At 41.3% G+C, this 23,478-nt stretch overlaps 1 protein-coding gene across 7 annotated transcripts in view; it reads right to left on the bottom strand.

Annotated features, from left to right (window-relative positions):
* TULP4 (TUB like protein 4) overlaps positions 1-23,478 on the bottom strand; it is a 248,047-nt gene that overhangs the window by 37,087 nt on the left and 187,482 nt on the right. For all 7 annotated transcript variants that reach the window (XM_075203474.1, XM_075203477.1, XM_075203476.1 and 4 more), the window contains one exon: positions 7,693-7,827. In XM_075203474.1, coding sequence (XP_075059575.1) covers positions 7,693-7,827 — 135 coding nt within the window. The remainder of the gene's footprint in view (positions 1-7,692; positions 7,828-23,478) is intronic.

The following is a 23,478-nucleotide window of genomic DNA, read 5'->3' on the forward strand; positions in this document are numbered from 1 at the left end:
CCACCGTGCTGCCCAAAAAATGGAAACTTGTTACGAGTATATGGCTCATCAAGGGGCTCCACTGCATATTTTTACTTTATATATTCTTTTTCTCGTACACCCATCCTCCAGTCTTAGGTAAAGCAATCCTAACTCACCTCTTTGGTTACTAATCCTAATGTCTCATTAGCACTTCAAAATCCCTTCTCAGCCCAACAGTGCAGACACCCACCAGATATGTCACTGTCCATAATATTCCCCATACTTTGCTCTCTCTTTCCTTTCCCACCACTTTCCATTTTCATCCAATGCATTTAAATCCTGTCAATCACAAAAGTTTCTAGTAATCTTTTATAAGGTAAATCACAGCAACATTACTCCCTTTTTAATGTCACTTTTAAATACATTTTAAGGGTTGACACAGTCTATCAATTTTATAGGAATCAGTGACATCACTAAGGCACGGTCTGACTAATAAATAAAGTGCCAGTTCCTAGTCATTAACTATGCTACATTATCATGACTATTAGTTTAGTCCACAATATTACTTCCTCCATTGTATGAGTGGTGACAAGTTCACTTTGGTTCTTTTACTCGAACAACTGGTCGAGTAGAGGGATGATGTTATCCCTCTACCTTAAACTGAATATGTCCAAGAGAACTTCTTGCATACTCACCCTCCAAATAAAACTCCCCATGACTGAAATCTCCATCTGTGTAAAAAACTCCATCCTTTTGGGTCATATTTAATTCTGCATTGTTTTTCACTCCCCGCATTCAATGCCGTGGAAAATAATGTTGCTCCACCTCAAAAACATATATCGCATATAACCTTTACCATATTCATTTATCTTCCATCCTAAATTATTGTAACCCTAGTCATTAGAGTGGCACCACTTAAATAAGTTTTAAAAGCGGCTTGACAATTTATTTCTCATTCCATTATACTAATGCTGCCGGTTATAGAATTGGCTGATTGAATGGGCAGATTATACACTTTACTATCAATAGGTCTTGTTACCATCGCTGTCAGTGGATGCACCAAGTCTTTTCCTCTCAACTCCCCATTAGACGCCACAGCGGATATCCATTTCACAGACCTCTAAGCCAAGGTCGTACTGGCCCACCGGGCTACCAGGGAGAACCCCAGTGGGTTCTGCAAGAGGCAACAAAAAAAGGCCTCCCATGCAGCAGCTGCCTGCAAGGCAGATAAGACCACCCTCCAAAGCAAATAACAGATGCTTTGCTCCATGTGCAGGTGCATGTGTTTCGGAGCTCTCTTATCAGAATGCCTTGAGGGTTTGGTCAAGGCGGTGACTGGTCCAGCCTGACCAGAGGAGGCCCATCAGCCCTGCAACGTTGGGGGACAAGCTGGTGGCGGTTGAGGGGGGATGCGCATGACTTTTGAATATTTGTTGTTTAGAGCAAAGTCCACTATGTTGTTTTTCTGATGCCTTCCTTGTAAGAAAATTGACAGTCTCTTACAAGTTGGCTCCATCCATGGGTATATAAGCCAAGCACGTTATTATTGAAGCTTCCTCAGTGATCTGCAAAGTGCGCAAGTCCAAGATTGATCCACTGTTCAAGGGGCGATGAGTCACTTGGTCTCCCAAGAGGAATAGTTTGGCTTGCCCGGTGAAAATTGTTACTGAATATGCCCGTATTAGGCCTCAGGGTGCAGATGTATAGTTGGTACATCGGCATCGGGAGCCCCTAACGAAATACCAGTTCACGGATTTTTTTAAGTGGACATTAGACTTCCTAGGGTTTAATAGCGGGTCATTTGGTATGCATTTATTTTGGATAGAGGCGGCCACATCTGCGGCTGTATATGGTACATCAATACAATGCATGCAGCAGTTAGGAATGTGGAAGTCTATGTATGTGCGGCCTTCTACACTGTCTTGATTTTCTGTTATGTATTTACTTCTCTTTCTGCCTGAGGGAGACGCAGGGCTTTAGTCCCTTGTTGCTTTTGTTTTGGAAGCAAGGGCACAAACTATTTTTTTATTTTACCTTCTTTTATGTCTCTTGTCCTTATTCTATTGTTGTGTTTCTCCTCTACTTGTCTTTTGTTTTTCAAATCTTATAATTTTGCATACTGTTTTTTATGCTTTGGCCATCTTTGGTTTGGCTACCGTTGGTTGTTTGTTTTCCCGGCTGCCTCATACGCCAGTCTTCTGCATCTGTGAATTTCACTGTGTTTTTTTCTCGTGATTTACAGACCATGGATGGTCGGCCACTCTTTTTTTTTTACTGGTCTGCTTTACACTGTGCAGTGGTGAACATTTCCTCCTTTCACAGGCATGTGGTAGTTTACTGGTTTGGTCAGTAGGGTTTCTGCTGGGCAGAATTTGAAGCAAGGTTGTCAAGAGAAATTGTTCAGTGGTGAGTGGCAAATATATAGGGTATGATTTGGCCATGTTAAGTCCCTTGGTCTAATTTTGCATATACAGCCTGACCTGACTTGGCTGCATTCCTTATGGCCTGAATGGATCTTATGCTGGTCCAATATACTTCCCCAGAAGGCATGGAGGAAATTTTCTCATGGGAGGGTAGTTGAAAGAATGCGTAAGAAAGTAAATTCCGCGGTGGGAAGTTCTGAGCATTCTATTGGAGGTTTGCGGAATAAACATCCTTTAATTAAGTACCACTGTGCTCACCTTAATAGGATGGATAGGGTTCACTTGACAACAAAGGCTATGGGTTTGTTCATTGGGCAAATGGAAGTTCAGTACATTTTGTTTGGTAGATATGGTGGCGGGTCATGGTTCTTGAGGGAGCCAGAAAACATTGAGCAGACGATGGCCTATGCTAGGTGTACGCACATTAGCTTAAATTTATGTATTGGTCGAACTTGCCTACCTTAAAAGAGCCAAGGTTTGGTTTTGGTGCAGGTACCGCCCTCGGGTTGCTAGGTTGTGTTCTGTCAGCCCAAAAAGGACGCGTGTGGCTGAATCACTTATATAATAAACTTATTGTATACATTTATTTCAATTAGTGGCGCAGTGCGCTGATGTATATCATTGCAAATATACTGATTTTTGTATTAGGAATGTATTGATTTCTGATGCAGTAGTCATATGTTGAAGGAAATGTGTCTTTGCAAGAAAGAAAGAAAGAAAGAAAGAAAGAAAGGAAATCCCATGCTAATTAGGCCTTTTCATTTGTGAGTGACCAAGACATCCTTTAGCCTGAATGCACAGGAGAGGGTTGTTAGACTTTCATCCTGTGTCTTAGAGAGATAGGAAACCTAACAGCAAGTAATTTAGGAAATCACAGATTGATGTAAATTTTATTACGCTTAAATTGTGTTTAAATCCAATTTTTGAGAACATATAACATCCCGATGCTAATCATTGAATGTAATATCTCAGAATTTGTGGTGCCAGATAGGAAAGTAGTCTGGTTTACCCCCCTGCCAACTTGTGTGTCAGAAACAGTATATAAAGAGCTCTGTTTAACCATGTAATGTATTATACCATCTGTACTTCTGGATGACCAGTAGTACCTCCAACTACTGTGTAATGGTCCTTGTAAAGCAAATAAACATCACTGCTTGAAGATTCTGCCTGACGTCTATTGTCTGCTGTATCCTGTGACCAACAGATAAGAGCTTACACTCTAATCCGTTCTCTGGCTATCTTGTGTTGAACCCAGCGTCTCTGTGACAATGCTCTGCATGCTACAGAGCAGTTCTGATCCATAGTAAGCGGTCAGGAGGTACCAGTCAACCCACATCAAAGAGGAGCTTTTCCAGCTATACCAGCTACCCCAGAAGTAGGCGGTTCTAGGTGCTGCGATGGAGCCTAGTGGTGACAGCGGGATTCTCCTACAACTATTGCACAGTTGGCAAGTGTCTGGTGGCAAGGTGACACCAGTAGGAGGGGTCAGTAACATTCGGTTACTGACAGTGAGAAAGAAACCCGGATAAACTGTGCAGGAAGTATATCCCTATTCCCTCAACAGACCGACTGGCAAAGAAAGCCCTTCTGATTACAACGCATTGCTCAAATGCTTGGGATAATGGATGTCCAAGTTTTGGTAAGGGTGTGTCCAGGTAAAATTGTTCCCCATTTATTTATATCGAGAGAATAAATGACAGTCACTGTGATATGAGAAGCATTGGTCCTAGCAGAACTGCTTATTATTTTCTTCCCCACCATAAAATGTTTGTAACAGACATTTAGTCTACAAGTATGCTTTAAGATTGTGGGAGGAAACCCACACAAATTTGGAAAGAACATAGTGCATGCACACTAACAGAGATGGCTGCACTTGAAATCATCTTGGTACCCGACTTGCCACATAATCTTCCTCTCTCACTCCCCACCTGTTCTCCGTTTTGCTAATGAAAAAATATACTGAGCTACACCAAGCTGACAGGTAACCAGAGGAGAAAGCAGGTGCAGTTAAGATAAAAGGACAGTTATGGTTGCCTGCAGCCGACTGATTTAAAAGTTTCAAAATGACAGTTCATAACAATGGTAGCTGCACATAAATGCCAGTCACCAATTGATTATTAATTCTTTAACAGAATGTGACTTCCATCAGAGTTTTTAAGTCTTTTTGATGTACCAAGGTTGTGGCCATCAGATACAGGGCTACTATTTTTTTCCACTTATCTATAAACTATTTTAGACGTGTGCTTTAATGATAGAGGGACATCTCCTGTCTATATGGAGTTTTACTACCTTTACATAGTAAAATGTTCACAATAAAGGGTCTACTTTATAAAATATTATTTTATATTTTATTGATGAAATAGTGAAATGTAACGTAGAGAAATAAAACAAAATATCTAAAAAACATATATAAAATACTGAATTTTTAGCAAAACCAAATCAGTTAAGAATTTAGGCTAGGCCATAAACACATTTTCAGAAATGCACTGTAACATTTGTCTTTAGATATTAATAAACAGACAATAAATGACATTTATGAACTGGACTGCAGTTTAAGTGTCCCAAGTTTTTTTTAATGTAAAGTGAAATGCAGAGTAACCTTTGTACAAGACAAGAAATTGGGTATATATGGACGGAACATGGTCACTCCTATGTGCTGTGGTATAGGCACCACAATGAATTTAACAATGTGAAAAACATGTGTAAAAAGCATCAACACTGACTAGAGTTCCAAACTGCCTCTGGAAGCAACATCAGCACAAGAACTGTTCGTATGGAGCTTCATGGATTGGGTTCCATGGCAGATCAGCCGCACACAAGCATCATATCACCATGAGCAATGCCAACATTGAAGTGGTGTAAAGCACACCGCTATTGGACTGTGAAGCAGTGAGAATCTGTTTTCTGGAGTGATGAATCACGCTTCACCAATCTGGAAGTCTGACGGACTAATCTGTTTTTTTTCTGGGTGCCAGGAGAATTCTTCCTACCCAAATGCGTACTTAAAACTGTTAAGTTCGGTGGAGGAGGAATAATGGTCTGGGACTCTTTTTCATGGTTTTCCCTGGGAACCTTTGTTCCAGTGAAGGGAACTCCTTAATGCTATAGCGGTCAATGATATTCCAGAGAACAATAAATTGGTGGAATGCCCTTTTTAGTATTACCACGACGTGCACAAAACAATGTCCACCTAAAACTTGTTTCCAAGTTTGGTGTGGGAAAACTTGACTGGCCTGCGCAAATTCCACGCCATCAAACACCTTTGGGATGAATTGGAATGCTGACTGTGAGCTAGGCCTTATCTCCCAACATCATCACCTGACATCACTAATACTCTTGTGTCTGAAAGGATGCGAATACCCGCAGCCAAGTTCCAAAATCTAGTGGAATTTCTTCTCAGGAGAGTAGCGGCAGTTATTTAGCAAAGGGGGGACCAAATCCATATTAAAGCCCATGGTTTTGGAATGAGATGATATATTGTACTATCATTCTCTCTCCATGTGCTCTTCCCTTGTCTCTTCATGCGCTCGTTTACTCTCATTATCTCTCTCTTCTAACACACAAATAGCTCTTCATACACATGTACTCAACCCATTCTCTTCACACACACATGCAGTATCGCTCACTATCTATCTTGTAATACATACAAGGACACACGTAAAAAAAATATTAAACACAACACACATACATGTACACCCATATACACACTATACCACCCAAAAAAATACTGAATCTGGCCCAAAGTGTTAATTTAGAAACAGAATGGGGTAACACATTACTAGATTTAAACTGTTAACTCACTTCTGAGAGTGGCTTAGTGGTATTATATATTGGCTTATCAGTTGAGGTGCACTATGTTTGTGAAGTAAAAGCTTTAAAATTACGTATCTGTTTATACATTTATGAGAACACAAAAAAGTATTATTGAATTGGTTTGTCTATACTTCTAATACATATTAGTCAACTTTATGAGATTTGTGTTCATTTTGCGATTAACATGTAATGGTAGGTTATTGTCGAGACGTGTGAAACGTAGGTGTCTCAGGCCGGGACAAACAAATAAGTTGTGTAAATAGTTCTCATGGACTTCTATTTTTTTTATTATTATTATTAATTTTTATTTGTAGGGCGCCACTAGGTGTCTGCGGCGCCGTACAGGGACAAACCAAATTACAATACGAGGTGAGACAGCACAGTACAGTAAACAATAATCACAGTAACTCAGTGAGCTCAAGGCACAGCTAGCGGGGCGGGAAGAGGGGAAAGTCTGCCAACAACGGCCCCAAGGAGGGAGGGCACGGATGAGAGGGAGACCCCCAGGGGGAAGAGGAGGGAGCGAGAGGGGATGGGAGAAGAGGGTCCTCAAGGAGGAAGGCAGGGAAGCTGGCAGAGTTAAAAGTGGAGAAGACAGGAGGAGAGAAGACCCTGCTCAAAAGAGCGTACAATCTAAGGGGTGGGGTAGACTGACAGAGAGACACAGGGGAGGGACGGAGAGAAGGAGGAATGGATAGGGGGAGGGGAATGAAGGGGAGTGAAGGCTAGGGGAAGGGGAATGAAGGGGAAGAGTCAGAAGAACAGGTAGGAAGTTAAGTGGGAGACTGGAAAGCTTTAAGAAAAAGGTGGGTTTTTAAACACCGTTTGAAGCTGGACAGATTGGGGGAAGTTCTGATGGTGGGAGGGAGCTTGTTCCAGTGGAGGGGGGCAGCGCAGGCGAAGTCTTGGCAGACATTAGCAAAACAGGTAGGGCTCCCTCTCTATGGTTATCGTGATACAAGGGGAACACTTAGAAAGGTGTACAAAAAGATGCCTCTTAAAAACATCTGGAGATGTCACAGGAGGCATAATGTTCAACGTGACAAAAATAGTGGAAAAAGCTGCAAATTGTATTATACCCCAATAATTAATGAGATTAGTTATTAATAGGAATAAAAAGGCATATCTCTCTCTCAGTGCATAACAGTACAACCTTTTGCAACAAATCTACTGATTATTTGAGTAGTACTATTGTACACACCACAAAAATATGCTTCGAAATAGCTACAGCAGTATACAGCGGACTGTATATGTGAGACATAATTAACTAAACTGCATTGCTGCCGACATACATTTTTCATATGGGAAAAAAATATAAATAAGCAAAAGAATGTAAGCCTCGAGTCATATTATTATTTTGTTATTTTGCCATAACCTGCTACAGGAAATTCCTGTCAGCAGGTGTCACCAAAGGCAAAACTGAAATTTATGATGGTGTTACATAAAGGTGACTCAAAAAAAAAAAAGTAAAAGTAAAACAAAGAAAATTCATTACCTTTCAACCCTGAGTGAATAATGGTTGGCGACAGGTCATCATAGTTATTCATCAAACTGATATCTCCCGAAGTAAATCCAACTGTGAGCAGCGGTTTGATGTTCTCCACAGGAATTGGATATGCAGCAGGTCCATCTGCAATGATTAATCAATGCAATGTAAGCAGGAAACCATTAAAGAGATTAAGACAATTGTGTCAATACAATAAAACATATATTGTGCAGCATGAAATATTGTTGAACAATTAATTAATAAAACAGTTAGGAAATACCCTTTTTCCTGCTCCCTCTCCCCCCCCCCCCCCCCACATTCACAATAAAATTTGGTCCATCCTGCAATACTAATCTGGATATACTGAAGGTTTGGAAAACAGGGTGCAAAAAAATTAAATAAAATAAATTTTATAACTCAATGATTATCAGAAATGCAATTTAGCTTTAGTTTGTTTTATTACAACAGAACACCAAACCTCCCCAACATAGCTGAATTATAAATCCAATAAAAATACTTAAAAAAAAAATAACCCCTGCCCCAGACCATGCCAGTGTTCCAACCCACCACACTTCAACTCACAGTGGTACTGAACCAAACCTGGTAGATCAAGCTACTTCTGACCACAGATCAGAAGTGTTACACAGGGGCCTATTTATGAAACATTTTTTGTCTGTAAATGGCCGCAAAACTAAGTCTATTGCAAATTTATTATTGCTGCATCACAGCAGATATCTATGATTTTTCTTTGCACTATTTTTGAAATACATAGCAGTCCCCATACATGTCTATGGGGACTGCTATGTACCACAATTCAAGAATGAATGAAAATACTTTTCATCATCATCTCTTTTTTGCACCTGTGTTAATGTATGCCAGCTTAGGCTGGCGTACATTAACATTGCTGTTTTTGCTATTTTTCAGCTCTGCTTCGAAGAGCAGAACTTCACTGGGCATGTGTGTGGAGGGATCATATGATCCCTCACTGTCACACATGCTCTCTGCAACAGTGAAGTGCAGGGAAGTTTGTGCAAATGCCCGAAGGTTTCACTACAGGGCATGCGCACAAGGCTGCTGTGGATCGCACTGGTCATCAGGAACGAAGATGCAGTGATAGAGTAAGTGCAGTTTATCATTACTGCTATCCCTGTGGAACTATTTGATAAATATGAAAAATAGTTCAATCCTTATCTATGCGATTAGGATTGAAAACTATCTTTCATCAACTGCGTTGGTACAAAAATATGCCCCACAAAGAGAAGAAGATTGTTTGGTGGTATGCAATGTATTTCATAATATATAAATGAATGAGCGTTCTTCCTGGGTATTTATTTTTATACGTTATGCACATCAATTGACATTTTCCACCGAATCCTCTGTAAATAGTATATTTATAATTACGTTGTTCTGTCAAAACTTGTGATTTTACATTTCACATTTTTTGTTTTGTTTTGTCTGCCATGCAGAGCAGCAGTGAATAGAATACCTCCAAACTTTCCCACCTTTTGGGACAAAGCTGTCCCGATTGTGATGGCAGGACAGAGCCTTTAACTCAGGACTGTCTCTCCTAAATCGGGACATTGGGGAGGTATGAATATATAGAAGCACAGTCAGATATTACATTAACCATAGTGTTTGTCTCATTACAATTGGCACACTATGGATGCCAGACAAAGTGTAATTTTTGAGCCATCTCATTATCACATATATTTACTGGGACAATTTCCAAGATTTCGAATACCTGACACCTAAACACAGTTAAGGCAATCACTGTGGGCTGAATCAATATTTATGAAATTCATTAGGGAGCAATGCCTAAAATATCCAGTTCCTGATGCTGCCTCCAGCTGCCCTTGTAGCTGCCCTCCACGCGGCACTGCTCTGGTCCTGATGCTCTCTCCTGCTGCCGAACTGAAGCCTCTCAACGCTGCCTTACTCTCCACAACCATCTCACCGTCTCCCCAGGCCTGTGACTCTGCCTCACCGCCTCAGCGTGGCTCTTGTCCTCACCGTGACTCTCCCGATTCTCTGGTCTCCCTGGACTTTCCTGCCTTGGACCCTGTACCTCCCTGGACTCCCGGTCTCCCTGGACCCGGTACCGGCTCTCTGCAGCCATACATCATTTTCGCCACCTTGTTTTCATTTCTAACTTACCTTAAGCTTATTTTATCCTTAGTTTAACCTTATTTTACTGCTATTTAATTTTTGTGTTTTCATTTCTATTTAATTAATTTTTTGTGTTTTAATTTCTAACTTACCGTTAGCTAATTTTTAACCTTAGTTTAACCTTATTTTACTGCAATTTATTTTATTGTATTGTACTGTATTTTATATTAATTATTCTATCTCAATTATTGTACTTTATCTTAATTATTGTATTTTATTTGCATTTTTAACTTTCTCCATTTTATTCTAATTCTTTACGACACTTTATATTGCTTCTGCGACCGCCTTTTGTTCTTGCTCAATTCCTTTGTCTCTTACAGTCTTATCTTTGTCTTTGTCCTACTTTGTTCTGTCAATCCCTAATCTAATTTAGCTTAATCTAACTAGTTTAATTTTACTAAATCTTTGTTTTACTTTACTCCGTCTATCCTTAATCTAACTAAGCCTCTTATCTGCTCTGGTCCATTTCTGTCTCCCTTTGCTGCCCTCACCTCCGTGTTAATTACCCTTGCCCCTTCTATTATTCCCCGTCCATCCCTGTCCCTCACCATGCCACCCCGCTCCTTTCCTATACCCATCCTCTCCCCCAGCCCCCTTCTCTCGCTGCCCCACCCCTCACCCTCCCCCTAACTCTATCAACCCTGACAATCTCATCCGCATCTCCCCTCTTCCTTCCCTCCCCTTCTCATGTGCCCTCTGGAACTCCAGGTCCATCCGTAACAAACTGGCCTCCATCCATGACCTCTTCATCTCCAACTCTCTAAATCTTCTTGCCATCACTGAAACCTGGCTTACTTATTCTGACACTGCCTCACCTGCCGCCCTCTCCTATGGGGGCCTCTCCTTCACCCACTCCACCAGACCGGATGAGCGTCCAGGAGGTGGAGTGGGTCTCCTCCTTTCCCCCAACTGCACTTTTCGGGTCATTCCCACTTTACCTTCCCTCTCCTTCTCTTCCATTGAAGTACACTCCATCCGGCTCTTCTCCCCCATCCACCTCCGTGTCTCAGTCATCTACCGTCCCCCAGGCCCCTCCTCCCATTTCCTTGACAACTTTGCTTCATGGCTCCCCCACTACCTCTCCTCTGACCTTCCCTCCATCATACTTGGTGACTTTAATATTCCTATTGACAACTGTTCTGACCCCGCCACCATTAAACTTCTCGCCCTCTCCTCCTCCCTAGGCCTCACTCAGTGGACTTCTTCCCCCACCCACTGTCTTGGTCACTCCCTTGACCTTGTCTTCTCTCACCTCTGTGATCTCTCTGACTTCTCCAACTCTCCCTTCCCACTCTCTGACCACCATCTCCTCTCCTTCACTCTGTCCTCCTCCCCTGCTCCTGCCCCGCCCAAAGCCACCCACACCAGGCGCAACCTTGACGCTATTGACCATACCTCCTTGTCCTCCTCTCTTGAAACTCTCCTATCACCCCTTCCCTCCCTGGTCTGTCCTGACCAGGCGTCCTCCCTCTACAATCTCTCCCTCTCTACTGCCCTGGACGCTGTCCCCCCGGCCTCTACTGTCAGCAGACGCCTCATTATTTCCCAGCCCCGGCACTCGAAACTCACCCGCTTCCTCCAAAAGTGCTCTCGCACTGCTGAACGCCTCTGGAAGAAATCTCGTTCCCTGGCCGACTTCCTTCACTTTAAATTCATCCTCTCTTCTTTCTGCTCCGCCCTCTCCCTTGCCAAACAATCCTTCTTTAAGTCCCTCATTTCTTCTCAGTCCTCCAATCCCCGCCGCCTCTTTGCCACCTTCAACTCCCTACTCTCCACCCCCACACCCTTCTGTCCCATCTTCCCTGTCCGCTTCTGACTTTGCCACCTTTTTCTCTTCCAAAATTGAGGCCATCAGACTGAACATCTCCTCCTCCCCTTCTCCCACCTCCCTCTTCGCTTCACCTCCCACCAACACCCAACTCTGGTGCTCCTTCGGCCCTACAACAGGTGAAGAAGTTCGCTCTCTCATTCTTTCCTCTCCACCCTCTACCTGCCCTCTCGATCCCATCCCCTCTCACCTCCTTCGCTCTCTTTCTCCCACTGCCTGCTCTTACCTCGCACACCTTTTCAACCTATAACTCTCCTCTGGTGTAGTACCCCTCTCATTTAAACATGCTCTCATCTCTCCTATCCTCAAGAAACCCAAACTTGACCCCACATCTCTTGCCAACTATCGCCCTATCTCTCTTCTTCCCTATGCCTCTAAATTACTTGAGCAAATTGTCTGCAGCCGCCTAACCAGGCACCTCTCGGACAATTCCCTCCTTGACCCTCTTAAAATCCGGCTACCGGCCTCCTCCACTCTACCGAAACTGCCCTGGCCAAGGTTACTAATTATCTCCTATCGGCCAAATCCAAGGGTCATTTCTCCCTACTCATCCTCCTTGACCTTTCTGCAGTCTTTGACACCGTGGATCACCCCCTCCTGCTGCAAACTCTTCTCTCTCTCAGCCTCTCTGGTTCTGTCCACGCCTGGTTCACCTCATACCTCGCTAACCGCTCCTTCTCTGTATCCATGTCTGGTTCTTCCTCTTCCCCCTACCCTCTCGCTGTAGAAGTCCAACAGGGCTCTGTTCTCGGCCCTCTACTCTTTTCGCTCTATACTTCCTCCCTTGGTGCTCTCATCTCCTCCTTTGGCCTTCAGTATCACCTTTATGCTGATGACATTCAACTTTACATCTCTTCACCTGATCTTTCCTTCACCCTCCTCGCTCAGGTATCTGACTGCCTCTCCGCCATCTCCTCCTGGATGTCGGAGCGCTTTCTCAAAATCAACATTTCCAAAACTGAACTCATTGTCTTTCCTCCTCCCAGCCTCCCATCCCACCATGACCTCTCCATTGTCGTTAACAACACTACCATCTCCTCTGTCACCCAACTCCGCTGCTTTGGTGTCACCCTCTACTCCTCTCTCTCTTTTGCCCCCACATTCATTCTCTTGCCAAAGCCTGTCGCTTCCAACTACGCAACATCGCCCGCATCCGTCCCTTTCTCTCTCAGGAGGCCACCAAAACCATCATACACGCACTCATCATCTCCTGCCTGGATAACTGCAACCGCCTCCTCACCGGCCTCCCCCACTCCCATCTCGCCTCCCTCCGCTCTATACTCAATGCGGCCGCAAGACTCATCTACCTCTCACGCCGCTCCTCCTCTGCCTCCCCTCTCTGCCTTGCCCTACACTGGCTCCCCTTCCCCTACAGAATTATTTTCAAACTCCTCACCACCACTTACAAGGCTCTCCCACTCTACTGCCCCTTATATCTCTAACCTCCTCTCCATTCACACTCCCACTCGCTCCCTGCGCTCGGCCAATGACCGCCGCCTCTCCATCACTCTGATCACCTCTTCCCATTCCAGAATCCAGGACTTTTCCCGTGCAGCCCCCCTTCACTGGAATGACCTCCCTCGCTCCATCCGCCTCTCTCCTACTCTGTGCTCCTTCAAACGTGCACTCAAAACTCACCTCTTTCTCAAAGCCTACCAACCATCCACTTAACCCCCATCTCCTCCACTCATTCTCCCCTCTCTCCCATTCCCTCAACTGGCTCCTCTTGTACCTGGTCTGTTTAACCCTCCCTTAGGATGTAAGCTCGCTTGAGCAGGGCCCTCTTCCCTCCTGTCTCCTTACCCGTTCTTCTGCTCCGTGTCTATTGCATCTGCCTGCCTGGAGTTTCTGAAGTATTGGTACTTTTGTTTATTGTTCTGTACTGTTATACCCTGTATAGTCTACTGTTTGTACTATGTGCGGCGCTGCGGAAACCTTGTGGCGCCTAACAAATAAATGATAATAATAATAATAATAATAATAATAATGTACAAAAACTGATGCTACAGGTTCCTAAAGATCTGACAGGCTGCAAACAGAATGTCTGCTTCCACTGTGTGTAGGTGACAGGTGCCACTTAAGAAACTCTAAATCTACTCCAAAAAAAATAATATTTTGAATGGTCTTAATTCATGTTCTGGATTTGTACTTCATGCACAATTATACAGTACAAATAATGAAATTGTTCCTGAGGTTAAAAATAACAATAATAATAATAATAATAATAATAATAATAATGTAGTGAACATAGAGAGCTTACAGTTATTTATAAGGGTTAACCCATCACATAATTTTGGGGAATAAGGGATAAATCATAACTGCAGTGTAAATATGTTATATCAAATTAATCCATTGATAAGTTCAGCTACTAAAGTATAAAATGTAAAGACAAAAAGTCTGTTGTATGCGTATTTGCACATTCCACTGTGAGAAGATAGGAGTGTCACCTGTGGCAGCTTCAAATAGCTCCTATTGTGACATATACCCTGGCCTGGAATGGAGTTGTGACACCTAAATGGACTTTTAGGAACCGCACAGCATGTTGTCTGGCTCAAAGAGATCATGTGCTGACGTAGGCTATATGTGATATAGACAAAAAGAATTGAGTTTTAAAATTTGCCACTTAAAATCAATAAAATTAGTAGTCAACCACCTATTCCTCAATAGTATGATGAAGGGCAGCTCATACGTCAAGATAAGAATTCTGCCCCACAGAGAAGTTAAGGAAATGAGTGTAAGCTCTGCTAATACATTATATTTAGGCGTATTTGGTATCAAAAGATGGACAGATTCATCAGTGATTTATTAATAATGAAATTGGGTCTGTGTGATGCTCCATGGACATGTTAGGTCACATAGAATTGGGTAGTAAATCAGGCAACATGCAAATGGTGATTGAAAAAAGTATCACTGACACAACCCCTGGAGACAGGGACAGGTGTGGAAGTGTCTTTAAAAAACAGACCAGTTACAATAAACTGTCAGACTTTTTGAGAAATCAATTCACATTGATAAGCTGTCCATCTTCCAAGCCAATTTCCCTTGGCCAAAAAAGGCAATTCATGTAAGTGCTACTCTGAATGTAACCCCTTTTATTTTAAATTGCTTTGCTTGTGTATGTTATCTCAATTTATTCATTGTTATTAACTATTTTTGATATCTGTATGCCCTGTACTTTTGTATATTAACTCTACAATTGAATCTATAATTTAATATGTTGCGTCCTTGATACGCTAACGAATCCATTAGCCTGTCAAGAAGAATTTAGCTCAACCAAGTTAACCCTTTGAATGCCAGTGTGTGATTTGTTGATACATTTGATTAACAAGCTGGGTGTGCTTGCATTTACATTTGTGTAACATTCTGGAGCTGTGAAGAGTTAACCCTTTGCTTGCTGGTGTGGGTCTTGCTAGTCTGTGGATAGCTAGAAGCCTTGTGTGCCAGTGGGGGACAGTATATTGGGGTCCTATTGCCCGTTTTTCAATAGGTGGTGGCAAACCTAAAGTGTGGGGGGGGGGGTGTGAGCGCTGTTTGGGGCGATTCAGGAGGTCTCTAACCTGTGTAATAGGAAAAGAGAGATTACGGGCTTCAATCGTGTGACCTCATATAGTAAACACCCCAAAGTAACGGCAGCTGGGAGCGTGTTCGTGACAAATAATAAGACTGATTATTCAACTAAATTATCTGGTATTAGTCTCCGCATAGTTTTTAAAAAGGTAATATATAAATTCTCCACTCCAACAATTAATTCTTACATTTGCTATCAATAATACACTGATGTCCCTTGTTATTTAGGCGCATCCTATTTTCCTTTTGCTAAAGACGAAAACAAAGAAATTTAATAGGACTAAATCCATGTTGTTTTGAGTTTGGGTGTCTACTCCGCTTCAATATCTAAATAGTATTTTTTGGGGACAAAAAAAAAGTTCATGGCCTTTCCATCCAGTTAAATACAACCCTGATTCTATAATAATATTTTTTGCACAGTCAAATGCTAAAAAGTGCTTTATTATTTAAACAAAGCATTTCATACTTTCGTTTTTTAATTCAGGGTTGTTTTCTCTATGTTTTTTTTTTAAAATAAGTATTTTTTTATTAATCAATCTGGAACCCCAAATCCGCGCATCCAGGTCCTGTGCAAGCTAGCTCATTCATGGGCTGAGGGACGCTGCACTGCCTGGTGAGCAGTAAGTATCCTTTTATCAATACCAGCCAGCATCCCTTAGCTGCTCTGGCAACCTTTTAATGATATCTTGGAGAAAATAATATTTTTAATAGCTTTGATTAGCAGTGATGAAAAAAAAAAAATTAACAATGGGTCTTCATAAACAGACCTCAGTCTGGTAGATAGCATGACCAGATTCTGTTTAAATTAAAATCTGGGTACAATAAATTATAGCCTATCGGAGCTTGGGACCAGGGATACCTGGGCACAGTAACATAGGAGATTTTGAGAGGGTTTAGAGGCAGATAACCTCATTAACAAAGGGAATGAAAGGCTTAATGTATAAACAGATCGGAAAAACTAGGTTTGTTTAGTTTGGAAAACATGTGCCTTAGTGGTGGCATAGTTAATATGTATACATATATCCAATGTCAATACAAATATTTGTCTGATGAACTTCTCATAGCAAGGAACATACAGTGGCATTATTAGGTGTGAATAGAAAAAAATATATTTCACCATTAGCATAGGAAGGAGTTCTTTAATGTAAGGGTGGTTAAGCTGTAGAATTCTTTACCATATGAGGTATTGTTGGGAAATTAATAAATAGTATGTGTCTCTCTCATTCTTAAAAATACAACTCTCATACCCACTGGTGTTTTTAATGAATTTTAAATACATTTTAAAGTATGTTAATCGGTCTGACACTAGAATCCACTGTTTCTAGTTTTACCATAACCATATCCAATGGCATTTTTACTTTATTATTATTATTAGCACAGATTTGTAAGAAGCCACAATGATCCACAGCGCCGTACAGTAGGGAAAACAGAGCCTACATAAAACAGGGACATACAAGGTAGAGAAAATAAATGCAGACATGAAAACAAGGGGTATGGAGGACCCTACTTGTAAGAGAGCTCACATTCTAAGTGGAAGAGGCCACAGCTGAAACAAGGGGAGCGAGCGTGGCTTAGAGTGGAGAATTGGACAGTTTTGAGGGTGCATTAGTCTGAATAGTATTATCGGGGATAAGTAAAGCTCTAAACATGTGTTGTCAGAGAGTTTCTAAAGATATGAAGGCTGTGAGAAAGTCTGACTGGGCGTGGTAGAAGTCTTGAAGGTGGAAGTGAGAGGTTGTTACCAGAGATGAGACAAGGCGCAGGCCACAAGTGGATTTAAGAGGGCGGGCGCGAGAGTATTTTCATATTACATTTGAGATGTATGAAGGGGTGACGTTGTTGAGGGCTTTATAGGTAAGGGTAAGTAATTTGAATTGGATTCTGGAAGACACAGGGAGCCAGTGTAAGGATTTGCAAAGTGGTGCAGCAAATGTTAAGTGGTGAGAGAGGAAGATCAGTCTTGCAGCAGCATTTAGGTTGGATTAAAGAGTGAATACATGGGTGTTGGGAATACCAGACAACAGGTAGTTACAGTAGTCAAGACGGGAGATGATGAAATAATGTATCAAACTTTTGTTATAATGTTGGGAAAGAAAAGGGAGTATTCTGGCAATGTTTTTAAGGTGGAGTCGACAGGACTGGGAGAGAGTCTGGATGTGAGAAATAAAGCAGAGGCCAGAGTCAAGTGTGACATCAAGGCAGTGGGCTTGAGAGATTTAGGAAATTGTGGTGTCATTGACAGAGGGAAATATGAGGGGAGGTGATGACTCTGACAGGAGGGAAGATGTTAAACTGTGTTTTGGACATGTTGAGCTTTAGGTAGCGTTGGGAGATCCATGCGGAGAGAGAAAGACAGTTTGTTACACAAGATAGTACATAAGGGAATCGGTCAGGCGAAAAGATATGGATTGATGATATGTTGATGACACCCAGCTCTATAAGGATTGTTACTTGTGGACATTGCATTTTTAGTAGTGTTATTTGTTCTATTTTTATCTTACCACATGTAAGTATGCGTTGGGAAGCCTACACTGAGATCTAAAACATTTAAGAAAAACCTTAGTAAAACACACATATCAAATCCATTTGATATGCACTTTAAACACAATAAAAACAAATACAAAAAAATAAGTGGGTATGATACCCAACATAAGCAAAGTTGCATTGGTTATTTTAATTGTCACTTCTTTGGCAATTTTAAATATTTGTGGAACAGGTCTTTGTTTTAACTTTATTGCTGACACCCCAGGCACCTTGTGAACAGGATATTAATTAAAAAAAAAAAAAGTGTGCTTTACAGTTTATATTTCACATTTCCGTGCCATGGCCCATGTGCATAAGGGGATGACTTTCACTGCCTGTGCAGTGCGGCTGATGTATATTCATGTAGAATGTACCAATGTTTTCTGAGATATGCTGTCCAGAGCATGGTTTGAGTGTTCAAATTGAGTGTCTGGTTTGAGAGCAGGGGAAAAAAAGGGTGTTAACTGACCACCACATTCTTTTAGCAAGTATGCTGAGTTAGACACAGCAGTGGCTAGTTCTGTATACAGACGGACACAAAATCCCACATCTTCACACACTCAGTGTTCCCTGTGAGTTAGAGCAATATCATGATGCTGACTATTAGTATGTTACAGCACTATGTTAAAATCCTTCCATATGAAGACTCTGTCCTCCTGGCTAATTACAGGAGAAATTACCTGCATATGAGCAGAAAGTGTTTGTGTACATGTAACCATTCTTTTCTGAGCTATTTCTGAGCAATTAACATCACTACTACTAAATATCTTTATCTGCTCCTGTGAGAGGCCTACACTGGCTGTATTTTGATGACCCAGAGCAATCAAGTCCACACATTGCCAGCCACCCAAGATCCTGATCTAAAGTAAGCAGTCAGAACAATCCTGCGTAACCAGATGAGTTCAGTTGAGAAAAATGGTAAAGTCACTGTTACAAGCAGTTGACTCCTTTGACATTTCTATAGCACCCGATTCATCATCACATCTCCGCCTTCCAATGTCTCTCCTCATTCCAATTGTACTATACCATCAGTAGCTGCAAGAAATGCCAGTTCCAAATGGAAGTTTTGATACTGGTGTAGGATAAGGCTTCTGCATTACAGTGGTCACACACATTCCCCACCAACTACAATTGTTAGTCCACTACATTGTGTATCAATCGTTCTCTACACCTCATAGATTGTAAGCTCAGTAGGGCTGGGCTATTATTACCTTTTGTTATATGTTATGTGCATCATGTATCTCAACGTATAGTGCTACAAAATATGCTGACACTTTTTGCTGGTTAACAGAGCCGTAACTAGGCATGTGCGGGCGATGCCGTCGCCCAGGGCGCAAGCCCAAGGGGGCACAGCAGCCGCCCGCTACCTGGCTCTGTATTAGTCTTTTACTTTCCCGCAGTGGAACGCATGTGCGTTCTACCGACAGGAAGTTCAGCATTTGGAACGTAAACTTGCGTTCCAAGTAAGGTAAAGCTGACTACAACACAGCGATTAACACAGCCACATTGCTTGTTTTACAATAAACTGCTTTGAAACTGCTGCATGCATGATCTCAAATCACCAATATTCAGTCGGGAGTGATCAGTTGACGATCAGGGCAGCTTGAAACACAGTAGGGCGTAGGGCCGTTCATTGCCACTAACTGGGACCCTTTTGTTCTCATAGGGATAGCAAAATGAAAATAATCTGGTTGTAAGGTGCTAAGGCCAAGTGGCTTGATCTGCCTGTCCTTGGTAGGCTTTCAGAACATAGGTATGAGAAGAGTTGTGGACAAAATAAAGACTTTTTTTTAAAATAAACTTGATTAGACTCAGTGAAAATTAACATTTAAATTCCCATTCCTACAGAAAAATATAAACGATCTTCCCCCACCCACCCCCCAAAAAAATTGAATTGCTTTATACAAAGTTGTAAACTTAAAGCACACAACACAGAGCACATTTAATAGTCCTGTTGCCTGCCTCTCGAAAACAAAGCATTATAAGTGATCTCCCTCTCTTTCCCAACCCCAGAGGGTCTCAATTCAGGCATTCAGGGTAAAGTGCCCACATAGCCCCTCTTTGAGGTCCTGACTAATTCTACCACAATTCCCCCCCCCCCATTGGTTCCTTCAAGGCTCCTTGAATAAAATACACAAAAAAAACCAAAACAATCAGCTCTCTGCGGCGGCGCCCGCACTGAATGTCAGGTGTGACGTCAGTGAGGAGCGGTACAGACAGGAGTCAACGACAAGAAGGTATGAAAAGAGAATAAATAAGCCGACAGAAAAGGTAAGTGAAGGAACAGAGCAAGGAGCAGCAAAGGAAGGCAGCATGGCAGAGTGTTTTGAGGGGCAAAGGAAGCTGCATCACAGTGTTTTGAGGGGCAAAGGAAGCTGCATCGCAGTGTATTGACGGGCAAAGAAAGCTGCATTGCAGTGTTTTGGGGGGCAAAGGAAGGCTGCATGGCAGAGTGTGATGAAGAGAGCCATTACTGTGGCATAATATGAACTGGGGGCATTACTCTGGCATAATCTGAACTGGGGGCATTACTGTGCCATAATATGATTATAATATTAAATAACAGATTTTTGTCACATAAGGTATTCTTTAATATTTTTTCTTTAACATTTTAAAACTTTCTTATAACAATCTAGTTTTGTGTATCTCTTTTACTGTTCTTATTTGAGTATTAAGTGCATGAAATATTAGAATACGTTTCGGTATATATTTTTGCATACTTTAAATGGTCATTAGGGCAGAAAACCGGTTGTTACTTTATTTGAATCCCGCCACTGTGTGTGTATGTATATATATTGTTGCAAGAGCCCGCTACTGCAGAAGCACACGCGAACAACAACTTCCTTCTTATGGTGCTTTATTGTCAGGATGGTAAATGTTTGACACTTTATTCTTGTACAGCAATCATGGAGACCCTAAACACTAGCTATACATAGTCCAGCTCTCTCTCAGGACCAGCCAGCTCACCCAGCATTGGTCTCCCTGAACAAATGAAACAAACAAGCTTTTATACATGATGCTCCTCCCCCAGCCTTAGCTTGATGGACAGGTGACACACCCACCTTCTCTTTAAAAGAAAACACCCATCACTGCCTCTGTTTGCACAACCAGACACTCCCTGTCTGTTTGCTGAGAGGAAGGATTTCAGATCATGTAAGTTTAACCAAATTTAAACTATTGCTTTTCACACATAAGTCTTCACTCTAGGTGCATTACAGCACAAATGTTTTACTCTACTTCCCTGCTTTTTCTGTATATTGCCAGCTAAATGCCTCCTTTTGTTACAATATATATATATATATATATATATATATATATATATATATATATATCTATATCATGCATTTGCAAACACGTGTAACAGAATTCTTTCAGTAAAGAGCTAGCAGCACTCCCACATTAGGTTGGCCACACCCACTTGGCAAATGTCACTCCCACTTAGATGGGGGCGCCGGTGCCATGTCTCGCCCAGGGTACTAAAATGTCTAGTTACAGCACTGCTGGTTAATATCTTTATAGAGATGCAGCAGGTAGTGAGGAGCCTGATGGTGGCACTGACTATTGTCCTACAACTGGAAAAGTTAATATTTGCAGTCAGTGAGTATCTTGGGCCAAGTGGCACCAATAGTGGTCAGTAATTGCAGGTTACTGACTGCAAAATCCCAAAAATTCTGTAACTCCCCAATCCCCACAACAGGACAAGGTAAACCCATCCTGCCACAGTATGTTTTCAACATAATGCGGACTGTTACACAGAATTTGTTTTAAAGAAAATACCTTGTATTTTTTTTTTATTTTTCACAATGCTTTTTGCTAGGATACGGATTATGTAAAGCTGACAACTCCTGAGACGAAGACTTACATTTTTACTTCAGAACAAGAACAATTTAAATCAAATTTATAAGACAGTATTTGCCACCCACTCCTCAAAGTGACTCACAGACGTGTCAACCATTTATTGATGCACACTACCAACAAGCTTTAATAATCAGGGAATTGTGAAATCATAGTCACAGAAACACCAATACACCCACCCTAATTTAAAAATGCTCATTAGATTTGCTAAAGAACAATAGAAAAACATAAATCTACGGAATTAATAACCAATTTACTAGCAAATACACAATATTTATGACCCCACATTTAGAGGAACTGTATGAACTGTAGCATAGTGCAAAAAGCACTTGATCATCACACACTTAGATTTGCCCTGATGATCCTAGTTTTCTGCCGAAGTGTGTGGTTTTGTGGTGCAAGAAGACTGCATTTGCAGAGGTACAACATTTTCCAGAGGCTAATGGGAAGAGTGGGGTGGAGCAAGAGCCTTCCATTCTATTTACGGATTAGGCATACAAGTGTGCCTAGCTTTGTGGAACCATGCAATAACAAGATTTTTGTTGTTTTTTTTCTGTGTGAGATTATTAAAATGAGAAAACAAAGCGGTGAAAAGTGTGCATTTGAATGAGTATTGTTTGCTTGCTTTGCAGAAGGGCACAGGCATTTCTACCTGGGAAAAACAATTGGGTTTTGCACCAGCTAAGAGCTAATTGAGAGCAGGTTTCATCTCGATATTTATACTGGATGATGCAAATCACAACTCTTCATTTGAATTGGGAAGTAGGGCAAACTGCCAGTTTCCAGGACAAAAATGCAATCACTCAATTCATCCCAGTCCAGAAATTTTGGTCTGAATAAGGTGAAATTATTTCTAGGGCTTCATACATCTACTCATGGAAGATGAAATCAAAACTATATATGCTTTTCTCTGTACAAGACACAAATAAGAAGAGAAAAAAAAATCACAGAGCTTAAAGTCCACTTAAGCATAACCCCTCCCCCAATAATGAATCCATGCAAAAATAATTACAATATAGCTTACGTCCCCAATCCATGCAAACCTTGTTCACTGGAACTATACCTCAATTAGCCCAATTTCAGTCAAAGTCAAGACAGCTGGGATGTATGCTTTAAGAAAATTATAACTGTACATTTCAAGAATATTATGCTAACATTCACATTTTTCCCATCGCCTTATACTTCAATAAAATATTTGTTTTTATATGAATGGTTTCCAAAACAATGAATACAGTTTATCAGCAATCACTTTAGAGACGCACAATTGCCTCTCCGAAAACAAATCAGCTTCAATATATGTTCATTTTCTAAATAACTCTTTCAATTAATAATTTCAGTTAATAAAACACTCTTTATATTCATCTTTTTAAGGGACATTATGTTTTTAAGGACATGGAAAAATCATCTGGCTTGATGCATCATCGCATTAAATCTAATTTACCTGTAGGCCACAGATTTAATGATGCGTTCAATCTTAGTCACTGACAGAATGTGCACAATTAATAAAATCCTTCTTTCCTGTCTATTTGTCTTGTCAATTCCACAATATGACTGCTCTATCTTCTAAACAATCTGAGAAGTCACTTATGCTTTACAGAAAAAGTACATGTAGTTAAGCTTTTCTGCACTAAATTGCACTTATTATTATTATCTTTAATTTATAAAGCGCCTCTAAGTACATGATAAATACAGAAAACAGTGACCCATGATACATAAATAACAAAATATGAAGAACAAAAATATATAAATATATACACACACATACACATGTAACATGGTAATGCAAATCGAATACTTCTGGGACAATGAGTGAAAGTGATGGTAGAAATCAGCGAGAAGTAGGCCGCAGCTTAAGA

The sequence above is a fragment of the Mixophyes fleayi genome, chromosome 3 (assembly GCF_038048845.1).
Source record: "Mixophyes fleayi isolate aMixFle1 chromosome 3, aMixFle1.hap1, whole genome shotgun sequence".
Lineage (NCBI taxonomy): Eukaryota > Metazoa > Chordata > Amphibia > Anura > Limnodynastidae > Mixophyes > Mixophyes fleayi.